Source organism: Pocillopora verrucosa, chromosome 11 (genome assembly GCF_036669915.1).
Source record: "Pocillopora verrucosa isolate sample1 chromosome 11, ASM3666991v2, whole genome shotgun sequence".
NCBI classification, from domain to species: domain Eukaryota; kingdom Metazoa; phylum Cnidaria; class Anthozoa; order Scleractinia; family Pocilloporidae; genus Pocillopora; species Pocillopora verrucosa.
This window is the reverse complement of record NC_089322.1, coordinates 17,585,316-17,612,921: the sequence shown is the minus strand read 5'-3', so window position 1 is coordinate 17,612,921 and position 27,606 is coordinate 17,585,316. Positions and strand designations below refer to the sequence as shown.

General features: G+C 38.2%; 2 protein-coding genes across 3 annotated transcripts; one reads left to right on the top strand and one right to left on the bottom strand.

The window, feature by feature from the left end:
- Nucleotides 1-389: 389 nt before the first annotated feature.
- LOC131781538 (synaptophysin-like protein 1) lies at nucleotides 390-9,326 on the bottom strand. Its single transcript, XM_059098208.2, has 5 exons — nucleotides 9,177-9,326; nucleotides 6,880-7,227; nucleotides 4,659-4,844; nucleotides 4,025-4,202; nucleotides 390-3,012 (listed from the first exon to the last, which is right to left on the bottom strand). The coding sequence occupies exons 1-4, from the start codon at nucleotides 9,240-9,242 to the stop codon at nucleotides 4,047-4,049; spliced, it is 756 nt and encodes a 251-aa protein (XP_058954191.1). The 5' UTR covers nucleotides 9,243-9,326; the 3' UTR covers nucleotides 390-3,012; nucleotides 4,025-4,046.
- A 7,370-nt stretch (nucleotides 9,327-16,696) lies between these two features.
- LOC131781498 (large ribosomal subunit protein eL20) lies at nucleotides 16,697-26,480 on the top strand. 2 transcript variants are annotated; one of them, XM_059098162.2, is made up of 5 exons: nucleotides 16,697-17,077; nucleotides 22,416-22,595; nucleotides 24,324-24,453; nucleotides 25,081-25,190; nucleotides 26,300-26,480. In XM_059098162.2, exons 1-5 carry the CDS (start codon nucleotides 16,712-16,714, stop codon nucleotides 26,390-26,392), a joined length of 879 nt encoding a protein of 292 aa, XP_058954145.1. In that variant the 5' UTR covers nucleotides 16,697-16,711; the 3' UTR covers nucleotides 26,393-26,480. The 2 variants fall into 2 exon arrangements, with proteins under 2 accessions (XP_058954145.1, XP_058954144.1); XM_059098161.2 differs by lacking the exon at nucleotides 16,697-17,077 and adding an exon at nucleotides 21,994-22,041.
- The last annotated feature ends 1,126 nt before the right edge of the window (nucleotides 26,481-27,606 follow it).

Genomic DNA, 27,606 nt, shown 5'->3' with positions numbered 1-27,606 from the left:
AACCTCTCCCCTACCCGTCTCCAATCTTCCCGCGGGCGAAGAAACGCGCCAAGAATGAAAGCTTGCTCGCAGGCTAAGGTTGTTTACGTCGCTTTTTGGTGATGTTTCTGAGAAAACTGAGTGTAAACAAAGCGTGCTTCAAAAGTGTTGCTTGTGTCATTGTATATTCAATGGAATGATTCATCGGATGCGAGGACGTGCACACCATCGCGCACATTGCTTAAACCGGCGATCGGCGAAAATCGCAATCGCCCCACCGGGCACACCTGGCGATTTTGGCCGATCGCTACGATCGCCGAAAATCGCCAGGTCTGCCGCTGGCTTTTGACGGATAAATTCGTTCCCATCACATCTCTGCACAAACAAAAATAATAAACAAAACACACAAGTTCATCAATATCACTGCATGAATATATTTGAATACACAAATTAAGCATCTAAAAGATACAGTATTTAAAAAAAAAAATCAACTTGCTTACAAATATTGGCCTGATTTCAGTTAATGATGGTTATGAGTTGGCAATGACCCTTGACCCTTGAACGCCCAGATAAAATTTGTAATTCTCCTTACTACCAACCATACAATTCTTATCATGTGAGTTAAGGGAATTTAGTATTGGATCAACTAATTATCCCCAAATTGATATTTTCTTTATTCTCATCACTTATCTGGTTGATATTGAATTGATATTGTAAGGAGAAATTCTGTCTTGGTCACTCATAAGAGTTTAAGGGTTAACGGAAGGCTCTATGGCAACATTTATCTCATTATGAAGTAACAGAATGTTTCTCTTGAATAAAGCTGCATGATGCAGTAAATTCCATCCAGTTAGTAAAAGTGAATTTTCACCATCACGTTTTAAAACTTACAGAGCAAATGCTACTTCTCTAGTCATGAAAAAAAAATGCCAAACTTATCATATCCATGAAATTTTCAATTTACACGAAAATCAATCACTCTTTGAATTAATCCTATTTTTGACAGCTTCTCTCTTAATAACAATATCAGTCCCATTCTCTCTCACCTTTTAGGGGCGGTGAGGTGAGAGACCCTGGGAACAAAAATGTTCAAATCATAATCCAAGTTATATTTAAGTAAGGTTTGTAACTACTGCTAAATAATCAAAAGATTAAAATACAAAGAAAAGAAATAATTAGTATACTACTGCATTCTTCTCCACACTTTCTACTCAAATAAGCTAAATATATGGATAAGAGCAAAAGGATTAAGCTGGAATATGAAGAATTTCACTTTAAAAATACTCTTGCTGATGTACAGCAAAAGATCATTATAATTATTCAATTCACCCAAGTGTATTACAAAGAAAAAACTACCACCACTGAAAAATGTAACTTTGGAGATGCACACCTCATGTTACTACACCATACAGTATACACTCATTTACCGATGACATGAAGAGTTTGTAATGCAGTATTGGTGGAAGTTTTTCCCAGTTCTACTGAGGTGCTCTGGATGAAAATATTAAGGAATAAAAACTCAAGTTTTCCCTTCTCCTATTTCTAGGTATTGATTTACAGTGAGTCGTCAAAACTCTTAACATAAAAAGATACAAAAACAAAAAAAGCATAATGTTAAATTTAAGGAGTTCTGACTAAAAATACATAATTTGTCAGAAACAACTCTTCTTGATTCACTTTAACCCTTCAACTCCCAGACCAAGTTTGTTATTCTCCTTACTGTCAGCCATACAATTCTTGTAATGTTAGTTCAGAAAATTTAGTATTGGATCAGCTAATTATCCCCAAATTGATATTTTTCTTTATTCTCATTACTTATCTGCTTGATATTGTATTGATATTGTAAGGAGAAATTCCGTCTTGGTCACTCATGGGAGTTAAAGGGTAAATAAAAGAGAAAATCTTAAATAGGTGTAATTAAGGACAATTAAATTTTAACACAACCCAGTAAAATGTAAAAACCTTGCTTCAGAAGCCCATGGCAGTCGTCCAAAAAAAATGTTTTAAGATAGGTCCCAATTTTCCAGATAATAATCAAAATGCAATCTGGGTGGAAATTAATATCAAAATACCGTCAGCATTCCAGAAATAAACTGGCAATACTGACATAATATGTACTTTGAAAAGCTGCATTATCTTTTGCTCTGTTTTCTCTATGAGTTACTTTCTTGGAAAAGGCAAACAAAGCATTTTGACAAGAAACAAGTAAATAATATTTCAAATAGTAAACAAAACAAAAAAAAAATTATAGAATGAGATTTAAATGGTTGAAAACGTGATGAACATTTCACATCAAATGTAACCTGACATTAGATTCTCTCTTACAAAAAAAAGGGGAAATTGCTTGCATTTTTAAGTAAGAACCTTAGTGATGTAAAGCATTCAGTTTATGTTCAAAGTTAACATATGGATCTAAGATATATATCAAATTAATGAACAAAAGGATTCCTTTTCTCTGGGATAGGATTTTGTTACAAAGGTGTTTTGTTTATCTTAGTTCCAAAGTTACACCAATTAATTTTTTTGGCTAAAGCATCTTTGTGGGCCGGAATCTTAAATCCTCGAATTAGATTGGTTAGTCATAAGTGTTCCTGCCTTAAAGACCATAATCCAGAATTTTTTCCACTGCCAAACAGGAAAAAGAAATCCCACAGTTAAAAAAAGTTGGACTTGGTCATTCTATAGGGGGAAACAGCTGTGCTTGGTCTTGAGTATGACCCTTGGTCTTGAGTATGACCCTCTGCCATAAGCCTTGCAAGGCACTCAAAACCTTGGGCACTTTCTCCACATGAACCTCAAGCTTGGTTAATAATATAGACATATATTTATTTTTATCAGGACCTCTACCTCAGTCAATAACTGCATATTAATTGACATATAACAGCAGCTATGTCAATCACTTTACAGACCAAAATAGTCTACAAAAACCCTTTAACTTCAAAACTGACTAAGTAGTAAAGTTTCAAAAGTATTATCCAAAACATGTTTTATGACGAATGCCTGATGACAGAGTAATACACGAAGACAAATTATCTGCAATCAAAAATACAAAAACTGATTAGACAATAAAAACTGGAAACTCTTTTTTTCCAAAGTATCTCAGGAGGCCAGAATCTAAAAATGCTCAAATAAGGTGCAGGTAATTGGCCCAGCTTTTCACAATACGGACCATGGTTCCAAATTTTTGTGTCATTCCTGGCAAAGTGGATTAAAGCAAACCAGCAGAAAAATAAAAATGTTCCAGGTCTGGATTGTTTTTCTATGACCAAAAAAACTGTGCTCTGGGCCCTCAGCTCTTTTTTCCTTCTAGATCTCCTGCCCAGTAAATAACATTATATAACCATTCTTAAGGATGAGCATGTATACTGTTGTTTGAATCAGAAGTTTGGAAACTGAACCTTACATATATCTTCCAAGGCTTTCAAGTTTAACACATTTTTAAGGCGGAACAGAAAAAGTGAATTTTATGAGCACAATCAAAACTTCTAAGTGATTGTATCCAGATTTTAGATATATGAAAATTCACATATTTGCACTGTGGTGGAGAGATGAAATTAAGGGATCCTCGCAGCTAAGAACACTACTGAAACTAGTAGTTGTAAATAGGACCTGAAAAAAATTCAGGCCCGTACGGGATTTGAACCCATGACCTCTGCGATACCGGTGCAGCGCTCTACCAATTGAGCTAACAAGCCAACTGGGAGCTGGTTAATGAATTGGGTCCAAATAAACATCCAAGTGAATGAAGATTTTAAATATATCCACTTATTTATCAATATTTAACCCCTTAAACCCTACCAGTGACCAGCTTCTAAATTCTCCCTTCAGCAACACTGCTGAATCGTTCATTTAGATCATGAGAATAAAGAAAATGATCACCAACCTAAAAAGCTTTGATTGTAAAACAAATTCTCCTTGTCAGTGCCAAAGAAAATATTAAGAGAAAAGTTTGGAGAATACAGATACTGATGTAGAGTAGTAAAGGGTTAAGTAAGCTGCTCTACAGCTTACAGCTCCAACAGTATTTCAACAGAACAAAACATACCTTGCAGTGCTGAGAAAAGAGATTAAATTTCTGGAGCAGAGGGAATGTCTTGTCGTGGAGGCTCCTGAGGTATACTCTCAGCGCCTTTTCCAGAAGTGCGAGGACTATGCCATGGTGTTTCTTTAAAAAGGAACCACAGATTGCCACCCCAGACAAAAAAGTTGAGGAATCCAAAGACCTGTAATATAAAACAAAGTTTAACTAATAATTCTCTTTACTGTCTGCTACACAATTGTTATGATGTTAGTTGGGAGAATTTGGTATTGAATCAACTAGTAATTCCTTAATTGATGTTTTACAAACATCTCATATCTCCTAACAGTATCACTCCTGATTTTTAAATAAATTTTCTGTGTCATGACTATTGGAAATGTTAACCCTTTAACTCCCAAGACATCATTAGTAATACTCCTTACTGTCTGCCATATAGTTCTTCTGATATGGGTTTGGAGAATGTAGTATTGGATAAACTAATAATCCCCTCATTAAAATTTTTCTTTATTCTCATGAAGAGAATTGTATTGATATTGTGAGGAGAAATTCTATCTTAGTCACTCACAGGAGATAAAGGGTTATGAGAACTTAACAGTGAATACCTGTATAGATTTTGGAGTATAAGAGGTTAATTACTTACCACAGCCACAGTAGCAGATCCATATCGTGCTCCATCGAATGATTGACAGCCTTGAGTCTTACAAGGTGCAACTGTGTCAAATAGAGTTGTCGCACTTGTAGCATCTTTAAGCCCAGACAATGCAGCTGCCCATGCGATGGAGCTGGTAAACCAAAAGATGACCAGGACAACAGTAAAGACAAAATCCTACACACAAGGAAGAAGAACAAACCCTTTGAGCATTATCATGAATCACTTGTAAAATCCAGAGTGTCAAAAATAATTGTCCTTAACCCTATAACCCCTTGATCAAATTTGTAATTCTCCTTACTGTCAGCCATACAATTCTTATAATGTTAGTTCAGAGAATTTAATATTGGATCAACTTATTATCCCCAAATTGATATTTTTCTTTATTCTCATCTCTTATCTGGTTGAAATTGTATTGGTATTGTAAGGAGAAATTCTGTCTTGGTCACTCATGGGAGTTAAAGGGTTGTTGAAAATACCATATTTCATCAAATTAGCTTACATGCTTTAACAACCTCTTTCCTACAAGTTCATGATGTTGGTCGGACAAGCACCCCTCTTGATTAAGCATGGACACAAAGAAAACATGGCTCTATCGCCACTTTATTGATAACTCTTTAAGAGTCAACTACAATGGGATTAGACATAGTTAGAAGCTACACTGGTTTGCAGATTTAATGAATGTAACCGGAGAAGTTACAATTCATAGACCCAACGTTTCGACACTCCTGTCTAGTGCCTTCATCAGGGGTGATCTAAACGCTGCAACAAGAGGTCCTTTTATATGATCACTAATTAGCGGCCTTTTTTTCTGACGAGGTGTAAATAGGCGTCAGGAAGCAGACCGCCATCGTCACGATTTAAAGGAGCGTGGGCGGAGTTAATGTGCCAAGCCTCCAAACAAAGGCGCTGGTGGTAACGCCGATTAGTAGTGATAATTTTAGAATTATCCCACTCAATTGTATGGTTGGTTAGGCAAGTATGCTCCGATAAAGCTGAATTTTCCTTTTTGCAAAGAAAAACCGCTTTTTGATGCTCTTTTAACCGTGTACCAAACTGGCGTTTGGTCTGTCCGATGTATTCGTTATCACAGTCATTGCAAGGAATAGAATAAATGGCGTCGGTTCGTTGTTCTTTCGGGATTAGTGGGATTAGTACAAGAGAATAAGAAGCACCCCCTCTTCCAATAAGTGCCCCTCCTTTTAGCCCAAAATTTTAAATAAGCATGCAGGTGCCTATTTAAGGAAACATGATGTTACATAATCATACAAGATTAAAATCTTACCCCTAATTAAGAACCACAGTGCAAAAACACACGATGTCAACTTCATTGACTGTGAATAGTTCTAACAAAGTTTCACACTGGTCCATTGTAAGTTAGTAACAACCAGCACTTTACCCTTTCACCTCCAAGATCTTGTTAGTATTTCTCCTTACTGTCTACCATATAGCTGTCGTAATGTAAGTTTGGAGAATTTGGTATTGGATCAATTAATAATCCTCCAATTTACATTTCTCTTTATTCTCATCACTTTTCTGCTTGACATTGTAACCACTAGATTCTTGCGTCAACTCTATAGTCTTAGCTTCTGCTAAAACCTGGACTATCTAACCCAGAGTCCACCAATTCCTACACAACAAGGTTGTCATTGGAAAATGTAACAGGTTTAAGATCTGAACTGAGGAGGCACTTGAATTGAATTATGCTCATACAGCAAGCATAGCATGTTGCAAAATTTAGACCTTCTAAGCTATGATTTCTGGACATTTTTTGAGTAACTTTATTTAGCTGGACATTGATGTTAAGATTGGTTCAAAAATGCTAATTTTCTGTCTTTCAAGTTAGCTGTACTTGAAATAATCACCAACGAAAGCAGCTCTGGGCAGTAAAAAAAATTAATCCTTGTCAGGACCTCAGAAAATGTATAGAGAACAGTATCCAGAATATGCATACTGACATTAGAGCGTAGAGGATTAACCCTTTCACTCTCAGTAGTAACCAAGACAGAATTTCTCCTTACAATATCAATACAGTCTCAAGTGGACAAGTGATGAGAATATAGAAAAATATCAATTGGTGGATTATCATTTGATTCAATACCAAATTCTACAAACTAAAATTACAAGCAATGTATAGCAGACAGTAAGGAGAATTACTAAAGAGATCAGGGGAGTGAAAGGATTAAAGTGACCTAATCATGATTAAGCTTACCACAACTGGAAACGAAAAATAACCAACATCAGTTGAGGTGGCTTCTTTGGCTCGATCTTCAAAAAAGGTGTAGTAAACAAGAGCCACAATGACGAACAACATGGACACCACACCAGTGAAGACAATGTACTCAGCCTCAGACTTGTATTTCAATTTCATTGTAAGTGGCTTGATTTCGGTGTCATTTATGCAGAACTTGTTCTTTGAGACATATACTTTCATCTCACTGAACGGGTAGTAAAAATCCACAGAAACTGGTCGTGTGTCTGATACTCCTATGCAATTAAGTTTAAATTCAGCCCGACCTATAAAACCAGCCACCGTGGCAAAGGCAAATATGGTGATGACCTGGATGAAAAGAAGAGGAAAAGGTCAGAGGAAAAGGACAACTGAAGTGTGCGAAGCAGTCAGAGGGACAGAGCTTCTGGCCACAATAGGGTTGTCTTTGGAAAATGTAATGGATGCATGATCTGAACTGGGTAGACAGCTTAATTTAATTGTGCTTGCACAGCAAGCAGTGTTCACCCATGAGGCGACGCAAGAGGCCTTAACTGTAAGTACTTTTTAGAAATGCTAGGTTATTATCCAAGCATTCTTAACATTCCGAGCTGCGTGAGAGTGTCAATCCGTGCGTATGTCAGAAATGTCACTAGACCTAAAGTATGCTAGATGAGAGTGAATAAATATGAGAAGATAAATGAATTAATGCATAATATCAAAATTCATCAGCTAATGTTTTTGTTTCACACGCAATCAATAGTGCTTTTATTCCTTAGCCAGTTCCTTTGCGTTACATTGTAGATTATAAAGAGAAATATATCCACATGATTTGTTCGCCCTCATCTGGTGTACTTTAGGTCTAGTGACATTTCTGTGACATATGCACGGATTCTGACACTCTCGCACAGCTCGGAATGTTAGGAATGCTAGGATAATATCCTGGCATTTCTAAAAAGTACTTACAGTTGAGGCTGCTTACGTCCCCTCATGTTTCAGGCAGTAACCAGTAAATTTACTGCCTGTAATTAACATCTTGAAGTTCCTGAATGACTCTCTATCAAAAATGGAAAAGGAGCACCTAAGAGCAAGCTAGCTTTGAGGAACTGATGAAGTGAAATTTCGACAACTCGCAGCAACAATGCTGCTAATCGTAGGAATATACTGGAACTGAAGTATCTCTTACTACAGCCTAAAGTTGCTTAGAATTCTTGAAAATTCAACAGGTAAAAGGGTGGCTTGACTGGTTTTGAAAAATTTCCTTCACCTGTTGTGCTCAAAATAGGAAGAAAAATGAACCAGAATGGCATGTGGCTTTGCAACATGTCCTTCTAGGGGGTAGGGCAGGGGAGGGTGGGTTTCAGAAGCATGCTAGCATTCTAGGACATATTTGAGTAACTTTATCTAACCAGACATTGACATTGGAGGATGGATAGGAAGTGAACAAAGCACATATGCTGAGCTCTTGTTTTGCTCTGGAAACCGTCAGTTGTGCCATGTTCTAGTGGCTGCTGCCATCATGGTTTGCTTCAGGTCTTTAATTGTCAGTTTCTTATTGCGGATTTTCTTGATAAAAACAGTGACAGATAAACCATATCACAAAGATTTTTTAGGCCATGCTGCAATCCACTTTCATTCATGATTCAAATACTTCTTACTATTACAATAACCGTAGTTTTTCGGTTATAGGGCGCGCTGTTTTACCGAGAAATTTGGGTTTTTCAGGGTATTTTAGAATCAAACTTGACCATACCCATAAAAAGGAGAAATTGAACCCCTATCTTTACGGCTTACACTTAAATGTGTATATCGGTTTTTGTTTTCACTACGATGCTGGCTTTACTGTATAGAAGTTAAAACCTTGATCGGCTTAAATTCAATTCTACTTTACGTAAAACATATCTTCATGCAAACGTTAACAAGTACAAATTTAGCTTTTGCATCATGACTGAACTATAAAAATGTACACATTGTGGCTTGTGCCCTAAACTGATTGTCGTCGAGGTCCATAAATAAGACTCAATAGGTCACGATCACAGGCGGCGTATATATTGAAAATTAAGCTCATATCAGACATTTTTCATGAGTTTTCGACATGCATTAACCACGGATTGTGCCATACTGACTGAACATAGGACAACCGTGCACCTTTACGGCTGACAGTTCGAAAATGGAAGTACTTTAAGCTAAAATAACGCCAATTTCAGTGTAGCAATTTGCAACCAATACTAAAGAGTACAAGGTATTATCAAGGCATTATCTATTAAGCGCCACAAGGCACAATCTTGACGCAAACTCACCAGCTCAATGCCTTTAATGAACCCTTTAGGTTCCTTCAGAATCTCGATATTTGGCTTCATGTTCATTTTGGACAAGAGAAGAACAAGTGATCAAATATGTTCCAGCACACTACAGACCATGCACACCTGCCTGCAAATCCGCTCCTTCGTTCGCGCTCTGCCAAGCTAAGCAGCCTGGCCATTTTCTCTAACATGACGTCACTGCTAATTTGAGCTTCTGCACTTTCTAGGAAAATCACATGCTCTTTGGCAAGACTAAAACGATCACGTTAGCGATTTAATAATAAAACGGGAAATGCTTTAAAATTTCCCATTTCTACTTAAGTATTTGTGGAATATCTTTTATTTGGAAGGTAGGCGAATAGATTTCCTGTTTGGCCTATCATTCTATCACGCGACCATCCGGCCGGCGAATTCGAACGGTGAAGATATTCAAGAGACGTTTGGAATGGATGGCATTTAACCACTGAAAGCTCAAACAGCAGGCTTCTTGTTCTGTTCATCTTAGATTCCTTTTACTGTTCTAAAAAGCTATGTAGATAGACCATTGCCTCTATAAGACTGTTTTCACATTTTCATTTTTTTACACTCCTTAACAGGAAGGGCTCCTGCCTTTAACCATTCCCTTTACCTTGAGTAAGAAGTCTTCGGGGCCCCACTCCCCCCACTCCCCCACCTTCTTTCCCTTATATGCTTCGTTGTAGAGATAGTCTTAACCGCAGCATAAATTGGCTTGGCAAACATTGAATGTCGTAATTTATGCGCAATAATTTCATCAGGATTGCGCTGAACGAAATGACACGATGCAAGAATGTCTCTGAACATTTCTCTATTTATGCATTGTCACATATCGATTATAGACGCATTGAACACTACCGAGATTGCAAAGAAGTTTTCTTGTGGCAATGAACTACGGGAGATTCAGGCACGCTTGGCTTAGCATAATATCGAGGTTTCCTTCCCCCAACCCTCTAAACAGCACCGCCACCTCTCCGACAGAAAATGGTAAAATACCGTGATGATTCGATTTGGTGCCCTCCGTTCCAATAAGTGCCCCCTCCCCAATAAGCGCGCCCCCCCCCCTCCCACTTAAAAAAAGTTTTTGCTAATAAGCGCCCCTATTCTAACAAACACCCCAGTGGAGTAAGCACCCTCATTCCAATAAGGGCCCTTACACCAGAAAATGCCTCTATTCCAGTAAGCGTTCCTATTTTTGTTTCAGAAATGGCTCTATAAATATTAGAGTACATAGACATTGATATCGGCTGTGGTTCATCTTCCTTTAACTGTTCACAGACGGAAACTGCTACCAAGCGTGACTGACAGGTGATCCTTGTGGAGAGTGAGCATGTGGAGAGAGTGATTGTAGTTTGTGAGCGCAAGGGTTGTATACGGATTGTGATGCGTAAGTATTAGTAACAAACGGCGATAAAAGAGTTTCTTTCTGTCTGGAGATTTCCTTTATGGGTTCATTTCCAAAACTCTCCTACAGGTTCATTAAAAAACGGTGGTCTTCTTCTTAGTCTTTCAACTACTATGTTTACGTGACTACATGTTAAGGTTTTTATTGGCTATTTCCTCCGAAAATTAGATTTACAAGACTCCAAGCGGGTTCTAGCTCGTCAAAAAGAAAATATCCGTTCTCGTGGACAACAACTTCTCTCGAAGACTTAAACTCAATTCTGGTATATAAAAGCTATTCGTGTGTCAATAAACACGCCCTTTGATAAGATAAACAGTATTCGGTTTCATGCTCGGTTCTAATTAAAAAGTAACATAAATGTTCGCAGTGTTGAGTTCTTAAGGTTTGCAAGGGTCCATTCTTAAGGCTCGCAAGGTTCAGTTCTTAAGGTTCATAAGGTTCAATTCTTAAGGTTCGCATGGATCCATTCTTAAGGTTCGCAAGGTTCAGTTCTTAACGTTCGTAAGATTCACTTTTTAAGGTTCGCAAGGTTCAGTTCTTAAGGTTCGCAAGATTCAATTCTTATGGTCCGCGGGGATCCATTCTTGAGGTTCGCAAGGTTCAGTTCTTAAGGTTCGCAAGGTTCAGTTCTAAGATCCGTGTTCCGTTCCTTCACACTACACAGCTCCTTCAAACGATTGATCTTGTCCTAAAATTTTACGACGATTGCTTGGCAGGTCGTTTTAGCCAAGAATGATCCTGGTACACAAATTCCATTTTCCAATCTTTTGATCCTCTCCAAACAAACATCAAAGCTTTTTTTCGCACATTCTGCTGTTTCTCAAAAAGAGATACGTCCCATGTCTTTAATAGGCCCCTGTTTTAAATAAGCGCCCTCCATTGAGGTACCAAAAGTGAACGAGCGGTGCTTGCGGCATCCGCTTTAAGTGAGTAGAAGAATCATTTGGTTACAAAGTGAAATTGACCATAAACTAGTTCAAGTCCTCCTCTGTGCTAATTTCCCCCATGATCCTCTTCGGCTTGAAAGCGTAACATATCACGTCAACAAAGTATTTCCCACCTCAGACGAAACAACTTGATACAGAATTTTAAGAACTGTAGAGTTGGAAAAACGAAACATTGCTCAGTCATTCTGGCTGTTTTTCGGTCGGAGAAAGGAACTTTCCCAATTGGAAAGTTTCATACTATCTTATGTTTCGTTCAAAGCTAAACTTTCCGTAGCAGAACAAAACTAGAGTTAGTTCAAAAGATAGAGACGAAGTAACTTTTCATATCTTTACTGATCAACCAATCGTACCCGGCTATTTTTATGAGTTTATAATACAATTAAATCAAAACACCCATGATACAGACTGTTGACTATGTTTATGGCGTAAAATGTTAACTACAACATGTTGATGACATGTTTTTATTCCTCAGCTTCGGTGTTCAGTCCGTTCTCCAAAAAATTCTTCAGTCCAGTCCCGAGTTCGTATCCAGGTGCACCATGGAACTCAGTCTCCACGATGGGCTCCCGGCGTTTCCTCCCGGGATTACACCTACGGCGGCTATTAATGCGTTGAGCTTCACTAAAAGTTAAAGATGACAGATTTTAACTGATTTCTGCAATTCTTGGGAACGGTAGTGAAAACATTTCAAACATCACCATTTCTATCTAACATTCAGCATGTTACTCTTTTCACGTAAATTTTAGGGGGAATTTCATTCTAGAAATGAAAATTTTCCCAGATCAAGTTGAAGGAAAAAAAAAATTACGTCAAAAGCTATCTTTGTGACTGAGCTCCGAGTCGGACAACCCGGGTTCTAGTCCTAGCCGGGGCAAGGCGTTGTGCTTAAGACGTGCGGGAAAAAAAATGCGAGCTCCGCTTTTAGGCTTGGCTAAATCTATATATTAGTGAAATATCTGTTTTTCCTCTCGATCATGAAAAGTTTGTATTTTTCCCCTACAAGCTCAGACAAACATAATGTACATGCTACTTTCTTTATCAAGAACCGAAACGCAGCCGGCTATTTAACGAGGTGTGATTAATAAGTCGCATTATATTATCTGGTTTTAATGGTTTTTATTTATTCATTTTTTTATTATAATATCACTCAGTATTGCTAAAACTAAAAATCGCTCCTTATTCTGGAGACAAACCTCTTGTCAAATGAAAAGAGAACCAGGCACGTCATTAGCAGAACAATTATCTCACGTCTCATATCAATGCTCTTCTGCAAGAAAAAACAAACCAGTTATGGAATAGTCATTATTTATCCCCCTTGGGGGGTGGGGGAGCATGCGAGAAACTCTGTTGGAGACGACTGATCTCCCCCCCTTCGTCCTGAAAACCATGCGATCCCTCCACCCTTCCCTTGGCAATAGCTATTTTCTAATCCCCTGGGGAGTGGTTTTTTTTAATCTTCTCATGCTTCTTGTAACACCTCTTGCATTGGGGAGGTTAATTGAAGAAAATGCTGCTTTTTTCACCAAAGCAAAGAATATGATACCACTCCCTCCCCCTCCAGCTGAGTTTAAAAGTTAATGCATTGTTTTACACGCGATCCAACTCCAGCACGCAAGGTTGGAGACGGATACAAAACCTCGCGCGCAAGAAAGTCTCGCGTGTCTGCTCCGCTGTGCGCGGGTTTCTTGGTCTTATCGATTTGCTCCTACGTGACCTATTGTGCTTCTCGTCTCAGAAGAAAAATGAATAAAGACCAAAACGATAATCATTAGCGATTTTATTTGAGGTACATCTATCATTAGGACCTTGAACTCACACAAGCAAACAACGTGCATTTGGGTATAGTCAAGAATGCATCCCTCCGATACTTATCGATTAGAATCACGCAAGACTAATCAAAATTCGTGCACCAATTCGGAACAGGTAGCAATGTCGTTTGCGAGGCTTCAACGACATATCTAACCTCTGAAATGCACTCAACTTATACATGGACATGAGAAAAAAAGGATTGTTAGCTTTTTTTTCTCAGCTTGTTCACCTCAACTGAGAGTTAGAAGCTTCCAACAACACTAAATACGATTAATCCGACCAATCAGCACACACTTAACAGCATGAATGACCAATTAGAATTCAAAGTGAATGCATGTAACATCTCGTGGTTTAATGCAATCGGAGAAAATATCATTGTACACAACCAGTGGGTCATTAGATCTCAGTGGATTTTGTCATGAAATATTTAATCTAAATCAGAAACGACGTTACGACTGGTCGATCAATAAAGAATGTTTGAATAGCTTTTGGGTATTGATCTTCGGTTTTTCAGTTGGCAGACTTTCCAATGGTTGAAACTCCCAAATCTTGTCGTCTGAAAAATAAATCTGTAAAAGATAAATACGTGTAGATGGAAATCGAATTAAGGTTTATCAGAAAAAGAGGTCGTCACCTGGGGAGTATTTTGTTTACAACTTTAACTTCTGTAAAGCGATGTCCTGAGGTAGGAGTTACTTGCTATAATTGTAATACAATGCCTTTATATCATTTGAAAATTTCAAAAATAATAAAATAGAACACAATTCCTCATGTAATACTGTGAATTTATCACAACTACACTATTTCATATCGTATAATGCATCGAAACCTATCTGTATGTTCGAGTTAGATTCTTTTTTGCAGCATTTAACTCGGGGGGGGGGGGTGGGGTCTCCTTGGGGTACTAGACATTTAAGAATGGGAGAGACTATTGGCGGTAATAGATGGTAAGGGGTCACATGACACGGCGGTGAATTTTTAAAAAGTAGTGTAACCTACGAGCAGGCCGTCATTATTAATGCTTCAGTTCGAGCGTTTTTTTCGCCCGCTGGGGTGTATAAGGGGCCTTAAGCAACGGCGAGAGGTCTGCAAGGGGCATGAGGCCCAGCGCTGATAACACCAGATCACCAGTAAAGCTCTCCATGACTAGTAAGAACCTTCCCGTAAGCTAAATGGAGTGCGCCCTTCTGCTAAAATGAAAGTCACCAAAGATGTTGGTCTAAACTTGCACAAAACACACCCAGCGATGTGTAAATATCAGGTTTCCTGTGGTTTGTGGACACACAGAAGTTATTGCACAGGCTGAGTCGTTTCATCCAAGAGGAAAATATCTCCGGTGGTTCGCAAAGCGATAGTACTTTTACACAGCATTTCAAATCGGCAACCCTAAATCTTTAGATTCACCTCTGTCCCGCATGCAGCCGTATATATTCGTGCGAAATCGTTCATCGTACGTGAAGCGACGATATCTAATTGGTAAGAGCAGACATACCCCACTGTGTGCGTATTGCGGTGAGCAGACGGTTACATAAGCAAGAGATATTTTATCAAAAGCACTGAGAAAATTGCTCTGTGTATTTCGTGTAAATGAAAAGAAGAAAAAGAATTTGAGAGCATAATTAACTGATAAAACTGAAAACCTCCAATGATAGGCGGTCATCTCATTGCTTTTAAGAAAGTTTGTTTCCAACTCGTAACAGACACCGTTCATGCTACGTGCTCGAAATCACTCGCCGAGTGAAAATGAATATAGCTTTTCCACCACGCTTGGATCCCAGCCATTTATCAGAGGCCGTTGTTAGAATAATCCTCTAGCCCCAATAACTTATTTGTAATTGTTAATGGGTTAATAGAGTTAAGTGTTGTATCGAGATAACTTCCTCTCGCTGATAAATGCATATATCCTCATTACCATTTTGTTGAAGATTTTCACTCATATTGTGGGGAGAAGTTACATGTTAAACAGTGCCGAATGACCGTTATCGAGAGGGGGTTGGGACGCACTTCCAAAACTGTTGATGGGTAAGGAGGTATCGCAGCTTATATAACTGAAAGCTGAAGTAGAAATTTTGTACCGTAACTGGAAAATTTTTACATCTTTTTTTCTCTTTTATAGCCTCTGGGCGTAACTTACGTCGGCATATCGTCTGTTGGGGATCATGAAGTCGATAAACGAAGCCGACAGATCAGATTAATTTTATTAGTGACTTTTAATTTTCTGTCTTTATCCTCACTGTAGCTTATTACAACGGTTTTTTTCAAAATTCACTGATAAAAATTATTTTCTCCGTTACCTGATTTTAAAGCCATCTTTGCAGGGAAACAAACCGAGCAGTCAAAACCTTTACTACAGCGGTAAACCATAAACCTCACAAGAAGTTTTACCCTCCTTCTTCCCAGTCCTTTGACCTGTCTTAGCTCCGGGCTACAGATAAGGTTCACGTACATCTTCAAGCTAGTTTTTCGCCGGGCTTCCTTTGCAAAAAACGTGACGTTGACCTGACAGCAGAGCAGAAATATCACAATAATTCTCTATATTTGGTAAATCAGCGTCATTTCGTGTACCCTGCGATGCAATAATCCGCGCAGGAAAAGTTCTTATCACGAAACAGAGCCAAAACGTTTTGCAAAACTTACGTGGGGATAAGACCTACCGCAATGAATACTGCGATGAGGGAAATAGGCAAAATGAAAAAACAAAAAAACACGACCACGGACGATTTAGCGAGTAGTTTGTCCGAGTTACAGATAAAACAACATGCTAATTGTAGGCCAATCCAAGGGAATGAATTACTAACGTTACTCCAGCGAAACAAAACCATATACGGGTATGAGAGACCCGTCCCTGGACATGAAAATTTCCACTCTGCTCCCTCTTGTTCTTCTCTCCTCTCAGTCAGATCCAGTCCAAAGTTCAAAAGGGTACGACAGTCGGACGGAAGTCATTTTCTGCCCCGTGGAAATTTCAGGGTAACAGTTTACGCAGAAAAGTTCTCTTACAATACTGGGTTTCTTGTCCGCCTTCTCTGCGAAAACTATCACTCGAGATTTCGTGTTAAACGTTTTGACATGGTTCTTCGAAGGATTTTAGCTTTAAACAGGACAAGATACATCAACCTTGTGACCCGAATGATTCCCTTATTTGAGCAGGGCTGGGCTAAATTTAGCACGTACACGAGAACACGTCAATCAACGAGACGTGATCTGCCTGACGCGCGAAGTGGATCAGTCTCGCCTAAATTAAGAGCATTTCGCATTCACTCACATATCAAGCTGACAGCGATTCACTCCAACAAGACCGGGAGTTCCTTGATTTTAAAAATTGCTTGAGAAAAATACTGGTTCGAGATATAAAGATGGATACGGAGTGCGAATGCCAGCGAGTAGCAACACAAACAACACCGGTTCGACGAATTCCGACATTAGACGTTGATTTGCGTGTTCGCCGATTTCATCGGGATGATACGCGGCGAATTCACAATCTTTTCTTGGAAGAAACGAGGTGTTTGGTATGGCCGATGTTTGCGCAAGCCATTCGAAGTCCTCCAGCAGTTATTTTGCATCTTTTGTTCATGGCTGTTGGGGCAATGCTGGCTAGGTCCTTTGTTATTGCTTTGTTTGGAGTCATCCTGACCGCGGCTGCTATTTTTGTGTACACTTACCGCTGGTTTTATCAATACTTGACTAGTTCATTGAAAGGGGACTTGGCAAACATTTCCCAGGTGAGATTTTCCGTGAGTTAATTACAGTATCGATGGTTAAGGGATAAATAGCTATATTTTCAAAGCTACAAGGACATCTTGAAGTACCGCACCGCAAATAATTGGTGCCAGTCGCTATAAGGACTTCTGGTCGCACAAGGGCCCTTCAACTGTATAGGCTAACTTCCTTCTATGCCTCGCCCAAATCTCTTTGTAGTCGTAGAAAAAAAAATTAAATTAGTAGTATTTCTGCCATTAAACTTTGTATTGAAATAACTTGCTAAAAATAAAAAAATTGACACAAACAGGGGAGGGTAGCCGCGGCGTTTTCAGTTAATGTTTTCTTAGGGAACATTGTATCAGACGAACTTTGGTTCTCTGGAGAACCCGTTTTGATAACAGTTTGACTCTAAGGTGAACGAAATTTTGTAGATGTTAACTAGTTCTACAGACTGTGAACAGAATGACAATGTACATATTGTAATTGGTTCTTAGATATAAACTTTTGATTATGTAACAATGCAGAAATCTCTTAAGGCCATAAAAAACACGAATGGAACTTTTAATTTTTAGACACATTAACGAACCTCTCCAAACTACGTCATCATTTTCCAATTGTGAAGCTGGGAGAGAAAGTTAACTTTATATTCGACTGGCCATCGCTCGCTGATGTTCGAGAACAAAAGCGTTTTAATGCGTTTAGAAGGGAAGGTAATACGGTATTTCATTCTTGTCTAGACCGCGCATTCCGAAAATGTTTTCTTTGCGTGAGGCTGTTTTCTAAAGGAAAGATGTTTCCAATTTTAGATAGTTCAATGCTTTTCTTTAGTTCAGCTGTCAAGAAATTGGAGAGCGACCAGTTCAGTTGAAAATACGGAACTCTCAAAACTTTCCGATCAAAAAAATGAGAGGGAAGTCGAAATTGGCGTGTTATCGTGTCCATTTGCCATCATTTAGTACTTGGATTTCCGTTTCCTTTACATGCGCATCCCGCGCACATGACGTCGGATTACTTTACAGAAAAGGCGAGAACATTCTATCTTGTCCGCATTGTAAAGATGGTTAGAATTATTTGTAAAAGCTGCAACTTACTAACCGGCAAAATTGAAAATTTCAGCGGTAGATATTTAAACACGTGCAGAATTATTCACGTAAAAAAAAAAGATTATCTTCCGCGTTGCAAAACTCATGCGCATCGTCTTGTAATGAAGAGCGCGCTTCTCTACCGTGAAGAAATGGCCGACGAACATTGTATCGCTGTACAATATATCAATTTTCTATTTCAAATCAATCCAACATTTGTCGCGCGTCATGCTAAATGATTCACGTGTCCGATGCGTCGGTGAAAAAAAAAAGCGTTTGAATCTTTGTTTATTTCAAGGAAACTCGTGGATTGATCAAAACCTTTGGAAAAAAACGTGACGAACTAAATATAGATGAACTCACAAGAACTTGGTTCATTTCATCAATATTCACAGGAACAAAGTAGTGACTTCTCCATAAAGACACAGTGATGGCTAGGAAAGCAAAGCTCTGTATTATCTCTGAAGATGTATGTTGGATGTAGTTTGCTATGATTTCGAGCACACCAGCGGCGATAGTATGTATACAATGCTTGAAAAAACGTGCTCATCTGAAAATAATCCCTCATAATTGACCTTTGAAAACAGCTTGATTTTATATCATGTAAAGGAGTGAAGACTACATGATCACTCTTTGATCTGTGTCACGTATGATTGTCGATGTTGGTGTACTATAGTGTGCGGCCTCCTTAAAAATTACTGCTTAAACCGCTTTCCGATAAGAATGGTTATCGTACACATCTGACCATTAGTTTAATATTGGACGTAGGTTTTTTTTTCTGTTTAACAAATTTCAAATATTGTTGTTTCCACCTGTAACACGCCATCTAACTTAATTCATTAGCTCAGCTTTAAAGAATGTTGTGCGGTTTCTAATCTGTCAACTTACATCTGTTTATTTTATCGATTGCAGTATTACCTTTGCAAGGCAAAGTGTAATTTTTTGGTGGCGGAGTTCGACAGCTCTATCATTGGATTTATTGCAATCGATCAACAATCTGAAACAATAGCCTCGGTAAGAAGAATGTCTGTCGACACTTGTTTCCTAGGTAGAAGAAAATTCATCGCTACAAGACTTTTCCAAGAGGCGTTCAAATTCTGCCAGGAATGTGGGTACTCAGAGATGGTCGTGGAATTTCCTGGAACTCAAAAAACAAAGAGCTATGGATTACGTCGGTGCGACACATAACCGACAAGTCAAGACATCTCTGTTCCGCGAGAGGGTTGAATTTCACGCTCGGCCCAGGCTCCCTGACAAACACCTCCGTACCTTTTCTTCTCATCATCACGTGACGTCATAGCGTCAGTATTTGGATTAACCGGAAGTGGCTAGTTTTTATGACATCATCCGCTTGAGGCCAAGGGGAAGTCTGCACGAAAGGTCACCCTACCTTTTATGATGCTGGAGTCAATCGTTTATTTCAACGAATATCTGTGAGCAGAACTACAAAGACAGTCGTGGATATATACATTTATACATCTGTATCCCACGAGGTCAGTTGTTTACCAGTTCATAACCTAATCAAACAGCTCAAGATCTTGAAAGTTACTCCAATCAGCGCGTATCTCAACCCAATCCACAGCCCTATCGGCCATAACCTCCTACATGGATGTCAGTGCTGCCCATTGGACAATCTTTGTCAGGCAGTTGTCTCCCAAACAAAGGGAACTTCGTCGAAGCGCATTGGCTGAGGAACAATACTATAAATGTGAAAACTAAATGGGAGAGGAAAAAACATTTTAAGTCAATCTCACCCAAACTCTATCAAACTTGACATTCTTTAAATTTAGCTCTTTGACCTCTGACTAGCATCTAATTTCTCCTTACAAGTCACCCCCGAATCACACATTGAAGTCGTGAGAATAAAGGAAATGATCACCGAGAAAAGAAAGCTCTTGGTTGTTAAACGAAATTCTCCTTATCAGCACCTCAGAAAATGTCTAGAGAACAGTATGGAGAATATGCATACTGACGTTAGGGTTTTAAGGCTTACAAAGAACGATGAAATAGTTGACTGTAGTTCAGATGAATTAAAATTAGAGTTTAATATCCGTAGTTGACCTAACGGTGTAAATTAAATGTAAAAAATTCATTTCTTCCTTTATTCAGATCTATAAAGGCAAACTCTATAAGTAAGGACATAGATTATTATTAAAATAATAGACACAAAACTAACAAAACGGGAAACGATAGAGGATAACCTCTTAAAAAAATATTACCTATCAAGAAATGATAGAGGTGTGTACAAGGAAAAACGTAATACAAAATAAAAGTATGAAAATGCTCTTTTGAACGCAAGATAGTTTTGATTGAAATTTACATAACAACTGCCACCTTAATCTCTTACCCAGATACTACCGTGTATTTTTTAGGTATGCTTTACAAAACAGAGAGAAAGAAAACAAAGTCCAAATTTCATATGTATTTTGATGAGGCTTGATATCCTCTTGATCCTGGGTTACACTCTTGCTATGATAAAACACAGCTAACTGCTGTGCTTCATTCCAGACTAGAACTGATGAAAAATATGGTAGATTGAACCTTGAAAATATTTAATCCTAAAGATCAAGCAAGTCATCGCTCTGGTAGTGTTCCCCTCAGAAAAAAAAACTCAAAATATGCTGATTTTGCTAGCGGCGCTGCTTTTATAAAAAGTGCAACAATTATGTCCATTTTTCCATAATACGCCAAAAATTAAGCAAGATCATTAAGGGCCTCGTGCCGACTGCCACGCTAAGAAAAAGGGAGCAGCTTTTGTCCAGGGTTTCTCTCAGGACGAAAAACGTATGGAGAAATTTAACGTAGTGATGTTCCATCTACATGTCAATACTACCCTTCTTAAAATCCAATTAGAGAAACAGTTAATTCCCTCCAAGCATACTAAACGTGGTCAGATTCTGAACACAGCAGTCAAATGAATGCACACTGATGTGAACTATGATAGATAATTTGTTATTGCAAGCATGAAGAATCAAAGTAAGACGTAGTTTTCCGCAGTTTCTAAGGAAAATTCGAATTTTTGTAGGCCAAGACTTATACACATTGTTGTTCTGGCCTTTACCCACTGAGTTAGTTTACACTCTCGTACTCTTTTTTACACTTTGCACAGCGGCGCGATGAAGTCGCCCGTAAACTTGGCCGCGTTGGCTGTAGTTATTTTTTGTTGTGTTCATGGTGGAGTTGCCGGTAAACACCGAGGGAAATGTTAGAGAAAAGGATGAAGCAGAGCCCCACAAGATATTTGTGACGATCACAGGTCTGCGTTTATAGCGGACGGTAGACTGTGTGGTGAGGGTTGAAGAAAGGTTTTGTCATTTTCCTTTATCACCGAAACGAAGCGTCCTCGTTAAAAACAGTTGGGATATCTGATAAACAAAATAAAGCCAAGATTTATTTTTTCTTCAAAATCCTTTTTCCATTTGCCTTGAGCATTGGAATCGTTAGGAATTGAATCTTCTTTTCCTTACTTTACACTAGACGCGCGTTTGAAAATCCCACTTATTGGTTTCAAACTCTCGTGCATGCGCAGTATTTGACCGCTGTGTTCAGACTCTGTAGTATAACATCGCTGAGTGTATCGTTACCGTAAAATAACAAGGTCTGAGGTTCGAATCTTTCTGAGAAACTCTGACTTTCTCTCTTACTCACGCCTTGACAAGAGTTAAGAAGTACTTCGTTTGTAAGAAAAAAAATTCAACCTCTCAGCTCGGGCTCTTCTCGTTTGTCTAATAAACCTAATCCCAGACTCCTCTCTCTTTTGAAAACGCAACCGTCCCTGCTCTTCTAGCAGCAAGAGGTTGGTACAGAAAAACCATCAGGCATTGCGCGACGCCATATTACCCCCAGCATCGCGAAGCCCTTTCTCTTCTTCCCTCGTGTTCAAAATGAAAATCCGCGGAGAGGTAATAACGAGTTAATTTTGCCGGCTAAGCATCATGTACGGCGATTAAATTCAACCCCTGACTCTAAGATTAAACTCTATTTATTCTAAAGAATGTACAATTAGTCATTTTCAGGCGAAGCAGTAAGTTTTGGAGGTGTACGATCGCTAAGAATTTGAGGGAAATATTATGTCTGTAAATCGCGACACGTTTCAATCTTAACTATTTTCCAGCTTCTCTTTCATTTAACCATTAAGTTCTCGCGGTAGATCGAAAATCTTGATTTTAGCTAATCAATTCCTTGAACTTAGTTGAACCAAGTACAGGAAAAGTGTTCGTTCGACGAACTCTTAAACATTTAAATATCCTCTGTCATTTCTTCTGTCTCATCGCAGTTAAAGGAATTTGAGATCATCGGCAGGCGCCTGCCATCGGAGAAAAACTCCTCTCCCCCCCTCTATAAAATGAGGATATTTGCTCCTGACGATGTTGTCGCCAAATCTAAATACTGGTACTTTGTTGCCAAATTGAAGAAAATTAAGAAGTCCAATGGCGAGGTTGTGTCTTGCAGAGAGGTATGTGTACTCCTCAACTCTATACTTGGTTGGATGTTCATATGTGTTACTGCTCTAGCCTTTCCACTCTAAGAAGCCTCTGTTTCAATCAGCAAAAGTGTATATTTTAAATATGATGGTGAGCTGAATTATAAACCTTTTTTTGATTGGCTCTTATGATATATTGGTGGACAGATGCACAAATGATATCAACATTTGCAACTTTTTGCTCCTTTAATATATAAAACAAATATTTTCCATGTTGTCATAGTTCTTTTTAGTAATAGATCACAGATAGACATCAAAATGTGGCAAGAACATCACTGACACACTCGGCTGCTTCTTGTTTACCATTTTTTTGTCTTTACCACATTGGGACATAATCTGTGATCTACTATTTACTGAACAGATACCTAACATGGAATCTACTTGTTAAATGTTTGAATTATACACAGAAATAATTATTTCAGAATATAGGGGGTAAATTTCTGAATAAACCGTGGTGCTGCGTCAGTGGGAGAGTATAACAGATCATAATTTAGTATGATCAACTGTGTTGCTAATGTAAATTGGCCACTGTGAAGAGTTTCAAAGCTGATGTTTTGAGCATTTGACATTTCTGATGTTCCTTCACTCTGATGAAGGCTAATGCTTGAAACGTCAGCTTAGAAACTATTTACTGTGGCCAATTTACGTTAGCAACTCAGTTGATGATACTTAATCTAAGCTTGAAATGTCAGCTTAGAAACTGTTTACCATGGCCAATTTATATTATTAACTCAGTTGATAATACTGAATTACCCTGTTATTTCAGAATTTGTTTTTCTTCCTTACTGAATGACAGTATCATCTTTTAGTGTATAGTTTAGCAAAATGGTCATTATTCCTGTCTGTTTCTAACACAAACTCTACTGTTTACCAGTTGCTTAACCCTTTAATTCCCAGTAGTGATTAACATCTACCTTCTCCCTACAATATCCATACATTATTCAGCAAACAGGTTATGAGAATATTCAAACATATCAAGTAGAAGTTCTTGCCTTGATCTAACACCAAATTCTTGTAACTAATTTAAAAGGAAATATGTAGTAGCTGGAGGGGAGAATTGACCATCAGATCTGGGAGTTAAAGGGTTAACACTTCCAGAAGTGAATGATTAGTGTTTTCTCCAGACAAATATAAATAGATGATCATGTGGAAAGGTGACAAGAGGAAATTGTAGTATTATTCATGAAAAATCCTTTGACTTAGAGCAAATTTCTCAGAGCCTAAAAAAATAAGAAATGTAAGGCACATATCTAGGTTGTTATAGGGTTATTGACTTAATGGAGCAAGTTGCTTAAAAAACAATAGTGCTGCATCAGTGAGGGGTATTACAAGGTAATTTGGGTTTTTCAACTGAGTTGGTAACGTAGATTGGCCACAGAAAAGAGTTTATGAGGGTGATGTTTTGAATCTTAGTCCTTCATCAGAGCAAATATAGGAATTAAAAATTGTGTGGTTTATACACAGAAAGATGGAGTTACGCTATTGGATGGAAACATGAAAGTACAGGTTTAAATTAGTTGAATGAAAAGCATTTGTTGATTATGTGGGGATTAAGGGTGCTGATTTGAGAGAGAAATTTATCACAGAATTTTGTGGCTTTCGGAGCTGCTTAGATGTATGGGAAGCCCACAGACTAGAAAGGGTGTTAATAGGGTTAAGTTTCAGTTGATGAATCATAAATCTGTTTCCTTATTTGAACAGATTTTTGAGAAAAAACCTCTGAGGATCAAGAATTTTGGTGTTTGGCTGCGTTATGACTCCCGTAGTGGAACTCACAACATGTACAGGGAATACCGTGACTTGACAGTGGCTAGTGCAGTTACTTCTTGCTGTGAGTGTGAAATTTGTTGTTGTAAAATCAAATGTTGCGGGGAAATAAAAAGTGGCTGAGGCTGCTGAAATTTAGCTGGAGGATTTTAAGTATCCATTGGACAATTCTTGAATCTCTAACAAGTAATGACCTTTCTCTATCATTACTTTTCTGTAGTGAAAATTTCCAGCTCTATGAAGCTTTCCTGATAAATTACACACTAAGTGAACCTTGATGATGTAAATGTAGATGATGAATTTTAAGCTTGGGGATTATCAAGTGAATGATGATGTTGTTCAGTGACTGACAAAGTATGAATGTCAAAGTATCAATGGGAAGGTTGTAGGTTCAACTCTTATTTGGAGCACTCAGAGTTCTTTTTCTCCAAGTATACATGTACCTGTGTCCTTGAGTGAGTAACATCATCTTTCATGTAAGTTAACTTTTAACATAAATCTGATTAATTAAGGCAACCTGACTATCAGTAATGCTCCAGCAAAATATTGTGAAACTCATTAAACCATGAACACTTTGATTTGGTTCAGAGAGGTCAATTGTCTACTGAATTATCACTAATAAATTTAGGACACCCATAATAATAACCTTTACTTACTATAGTAAAATAATACCGAACCTATTTAAATGCAGATCGAGACATGGCTGCCCGTCATCGTGCACGTGGATCAAGCATTCAGATCATGAAAGTTGATGTAATCCCAGCCAGCAAGTGCCGAAGACCACATATGAAGCAGTTGCATGTAAGTGTTTGATTAGATGTCACTAGAAAAAAATAGAGTTGTGTTCTCCAGGAGTACTGGCAGCTGGTGTTTCTGCTTTGATTGTGAAGCACATACCAGGGCGTGAAATTGTGCCTAATACAGGCGCCAATGCGACTAAATTTTTCACTTTGGCGACCGAATCCTGAAAGTTAGTCGCCAAATTGGCGACTAGAACGTTTCATCATAACCTTACCAAGAGATATAGTGAATTAAAAAGATTTGCAAAGATAAATCCGTGGCAAACTTCCTCGTTAAGTTTGTTTCCAAGACATAGCACATGCATCTCGATCGATAACTAGACGCCATCTTGGTTTTAGATGAGCTTTAACGTTGTATATCATCCATCCTATTGTCCACTTTGTAGCATGTTAAAGATCTTTTCCCTAACTTAATTTTGGAGGGTCTATCTTGAACGCTGACAGCGTAAAGAAATATTTTGTTTGTCTTTGAAAATGGCGACCAACTTTTTTTGAATTGGCTACCACTTTGAAAAATTTAGGAGCGAGGGGCTATCAGAAAAAAAAATTAATTTCACGCCCTGCATACTAGTCTTGAGCTGAAATAAATTTTAACTTTTGCGAGTTAGGTTTTTCTTATGGCTTTCTACAAGAAAATATCCAGAGAACACTGAAGTTATTGATATCATGTCAGAAGAAATTTCTGGTGAGGAGAAATTGTAACAACTAATTTTACCATGGAACTTTGTTGCTCATGTTTTGTGCCTTTACAAGATCTCAGATCAAGCAGGTTTTGTATGGGACATGGAAAATGCAGGAAGTCATATCAGTGTGAATGGAGATTATAAAAGATCATAAAAATGATTATTTTAAAAGCATCAAAGCAAGAAACACTTTGATGGAATGCTTGTGTTGACATCATTATGAAAGCAACAGGTTGATTGCATAGCAAATCAGTCATGAAAACATCAAGAAAGTCTATTCAGAGGTTGTGGAAAGTCAGAAAATTGTTTGAATGTGTTTGTTTGAAATCTGGTTTCTCCTTTATTTGTCTTTTATGTTGCCTCAAGTATTGCTATTTTTTTAAAATTTATATATTATTATTTTTATTCCCCTCTGCTTTTTTTTCAGAACTCCAAGATCAAGTTTCCTCTGCCTCATCGTATCATCAAGTCTCACTACAAGTCCAAGTTTGTGGCTAAGCGACCCAACACATTCTATTGAAAGCCAGTTGAAAACGATGAAAATCCTGTTGAAACAATGAAAAGTGACACTGGGAAGTTACAATAAAATTGATAGCTATCATACAATACTTGTTTTGTGTGTGTATTTTCTTTGATACTTATGTTTCCCATCTCTTAATACCCTCTACTGTTGCACATTTCTCCCTTTTTTCTCATGGCTGATGCTGCAAATAACCCTTTAACCCTTTACACCTGACATCAGTATCCATTTTCTCCTTACTGTTCTCTATACATTTCCCAAGGTGCTGACAAGAATTTAGTTAAAAATCCAGAGTGTCAATCTTAACATTGTGATCATTTCCTTTATTCTCATGACACCAATGTTTGATTTAGGGGTGATATTCTAGGGAGAAACTGAATGCAAAGGGTGAAGTCCCATCTCTAACATGTCCACTCATTGGTAACCCCCTTTGTTTAGACATCAAGATTTTTATAATCTGCCTCAACTTCCTCCTTGTAACAAATACTCTAAAGCATTAGTGGTATATTGTTGTCCATCAGGGTCAGATGAAAGTTTAGTGCAGAATTTACTCACAAATATTTATATATTTGAAAGCCGTTGATAGTTTTCATTTTGAATATCATAGGCTCTCAGTCTTGAAATAGATATTGTAAACATTATTCTTTAAATCTGGTCTACAAATCAGAAGCAAAGGGATAGATTGAACGTTAGCCCTCCATAAGTCTGAACTAAGTACCCTGTCTTCCTCCCCATGGAGCCCCACCCCCTTCCCTCTCCGTTCTATTCACTGTCACGCACCCTTGTACAAATTTCTTTCTCTCCTCAGCTTTCTGCTGCTGCAAACATGGCAGCAGCCATAATTTTCGCTAAAAAAATACTGAGGACTTGCCCATCAAAATTATGCCTGCTCTGCAAGCTACAACACCTCCTTTCTGGAAGCCCTGAGAAATAACTAACCTCCATCTGAAGCCAGATTAGCACAGATCACAGATGATGATGTAAAGACCTTTTGCTAAATATTTTGAGGTTTAAGTTACTTCTCATGAGTAGCTTTTTGCTCAATTGCAACTTTTGGACGATTTCCTCCATAGAAGAGCGAATACTGTAGCTAGTTTGGTTCTTTAGGTGTTCAGCTTTTAAGGAAAAACGACAGAAATATCCATCCACACCTCAATCAATTAATTAATTAATTAGCTAATTATTATTTTTACGAAGTACTCTTGACTATGACT

Bases quoted from the DNA above. Each gene is read 5' to 3' on its own strand.
- LOC131781538 (XM_059098208.2), bottom strand. From the start codon at position 9,242: ATGAACATGAAGCCAAATATCGAGATTCTGAAGGAACCTAAAGGGTTC. The intron at 4,845-6,879 runs GTAAGCTTAATC...CCTTGTGTGTAG, and splicing joins ATTTTTCGTTTCCAGTTGTG to GATTTTGTCTTTACTGTTGT. The intron at 4,203-4,658 runs GTAAGTAATTAA...TTTATATTACAG, and splicing joins GATCTGCTACTGTGGCTGTG to GTCTTTGGATTCCTCAACTT.
- LOC131781498 (XM_059098162.2), top strand. From the start codon at position 16,712: ATGGATACGGAGTGCGAATGCCAGCGAGTAGCAACACAAACAACACCG. The intron at 17,078-22,415 runs GTGAGATTTTCC...GTCTCATCGCAG, and splicing joins ACTTGGCAAACATTTCCCAG to TTAAAGGAATTTGAGATCAT. The intron at 24,454-25,080 runs GTGAGTGTGAAA...ATTTAAATGCAG, and splicing joins TAGTGCAGTTACTTCTTGCT to ATCGAGACATGGCTGCCCGT.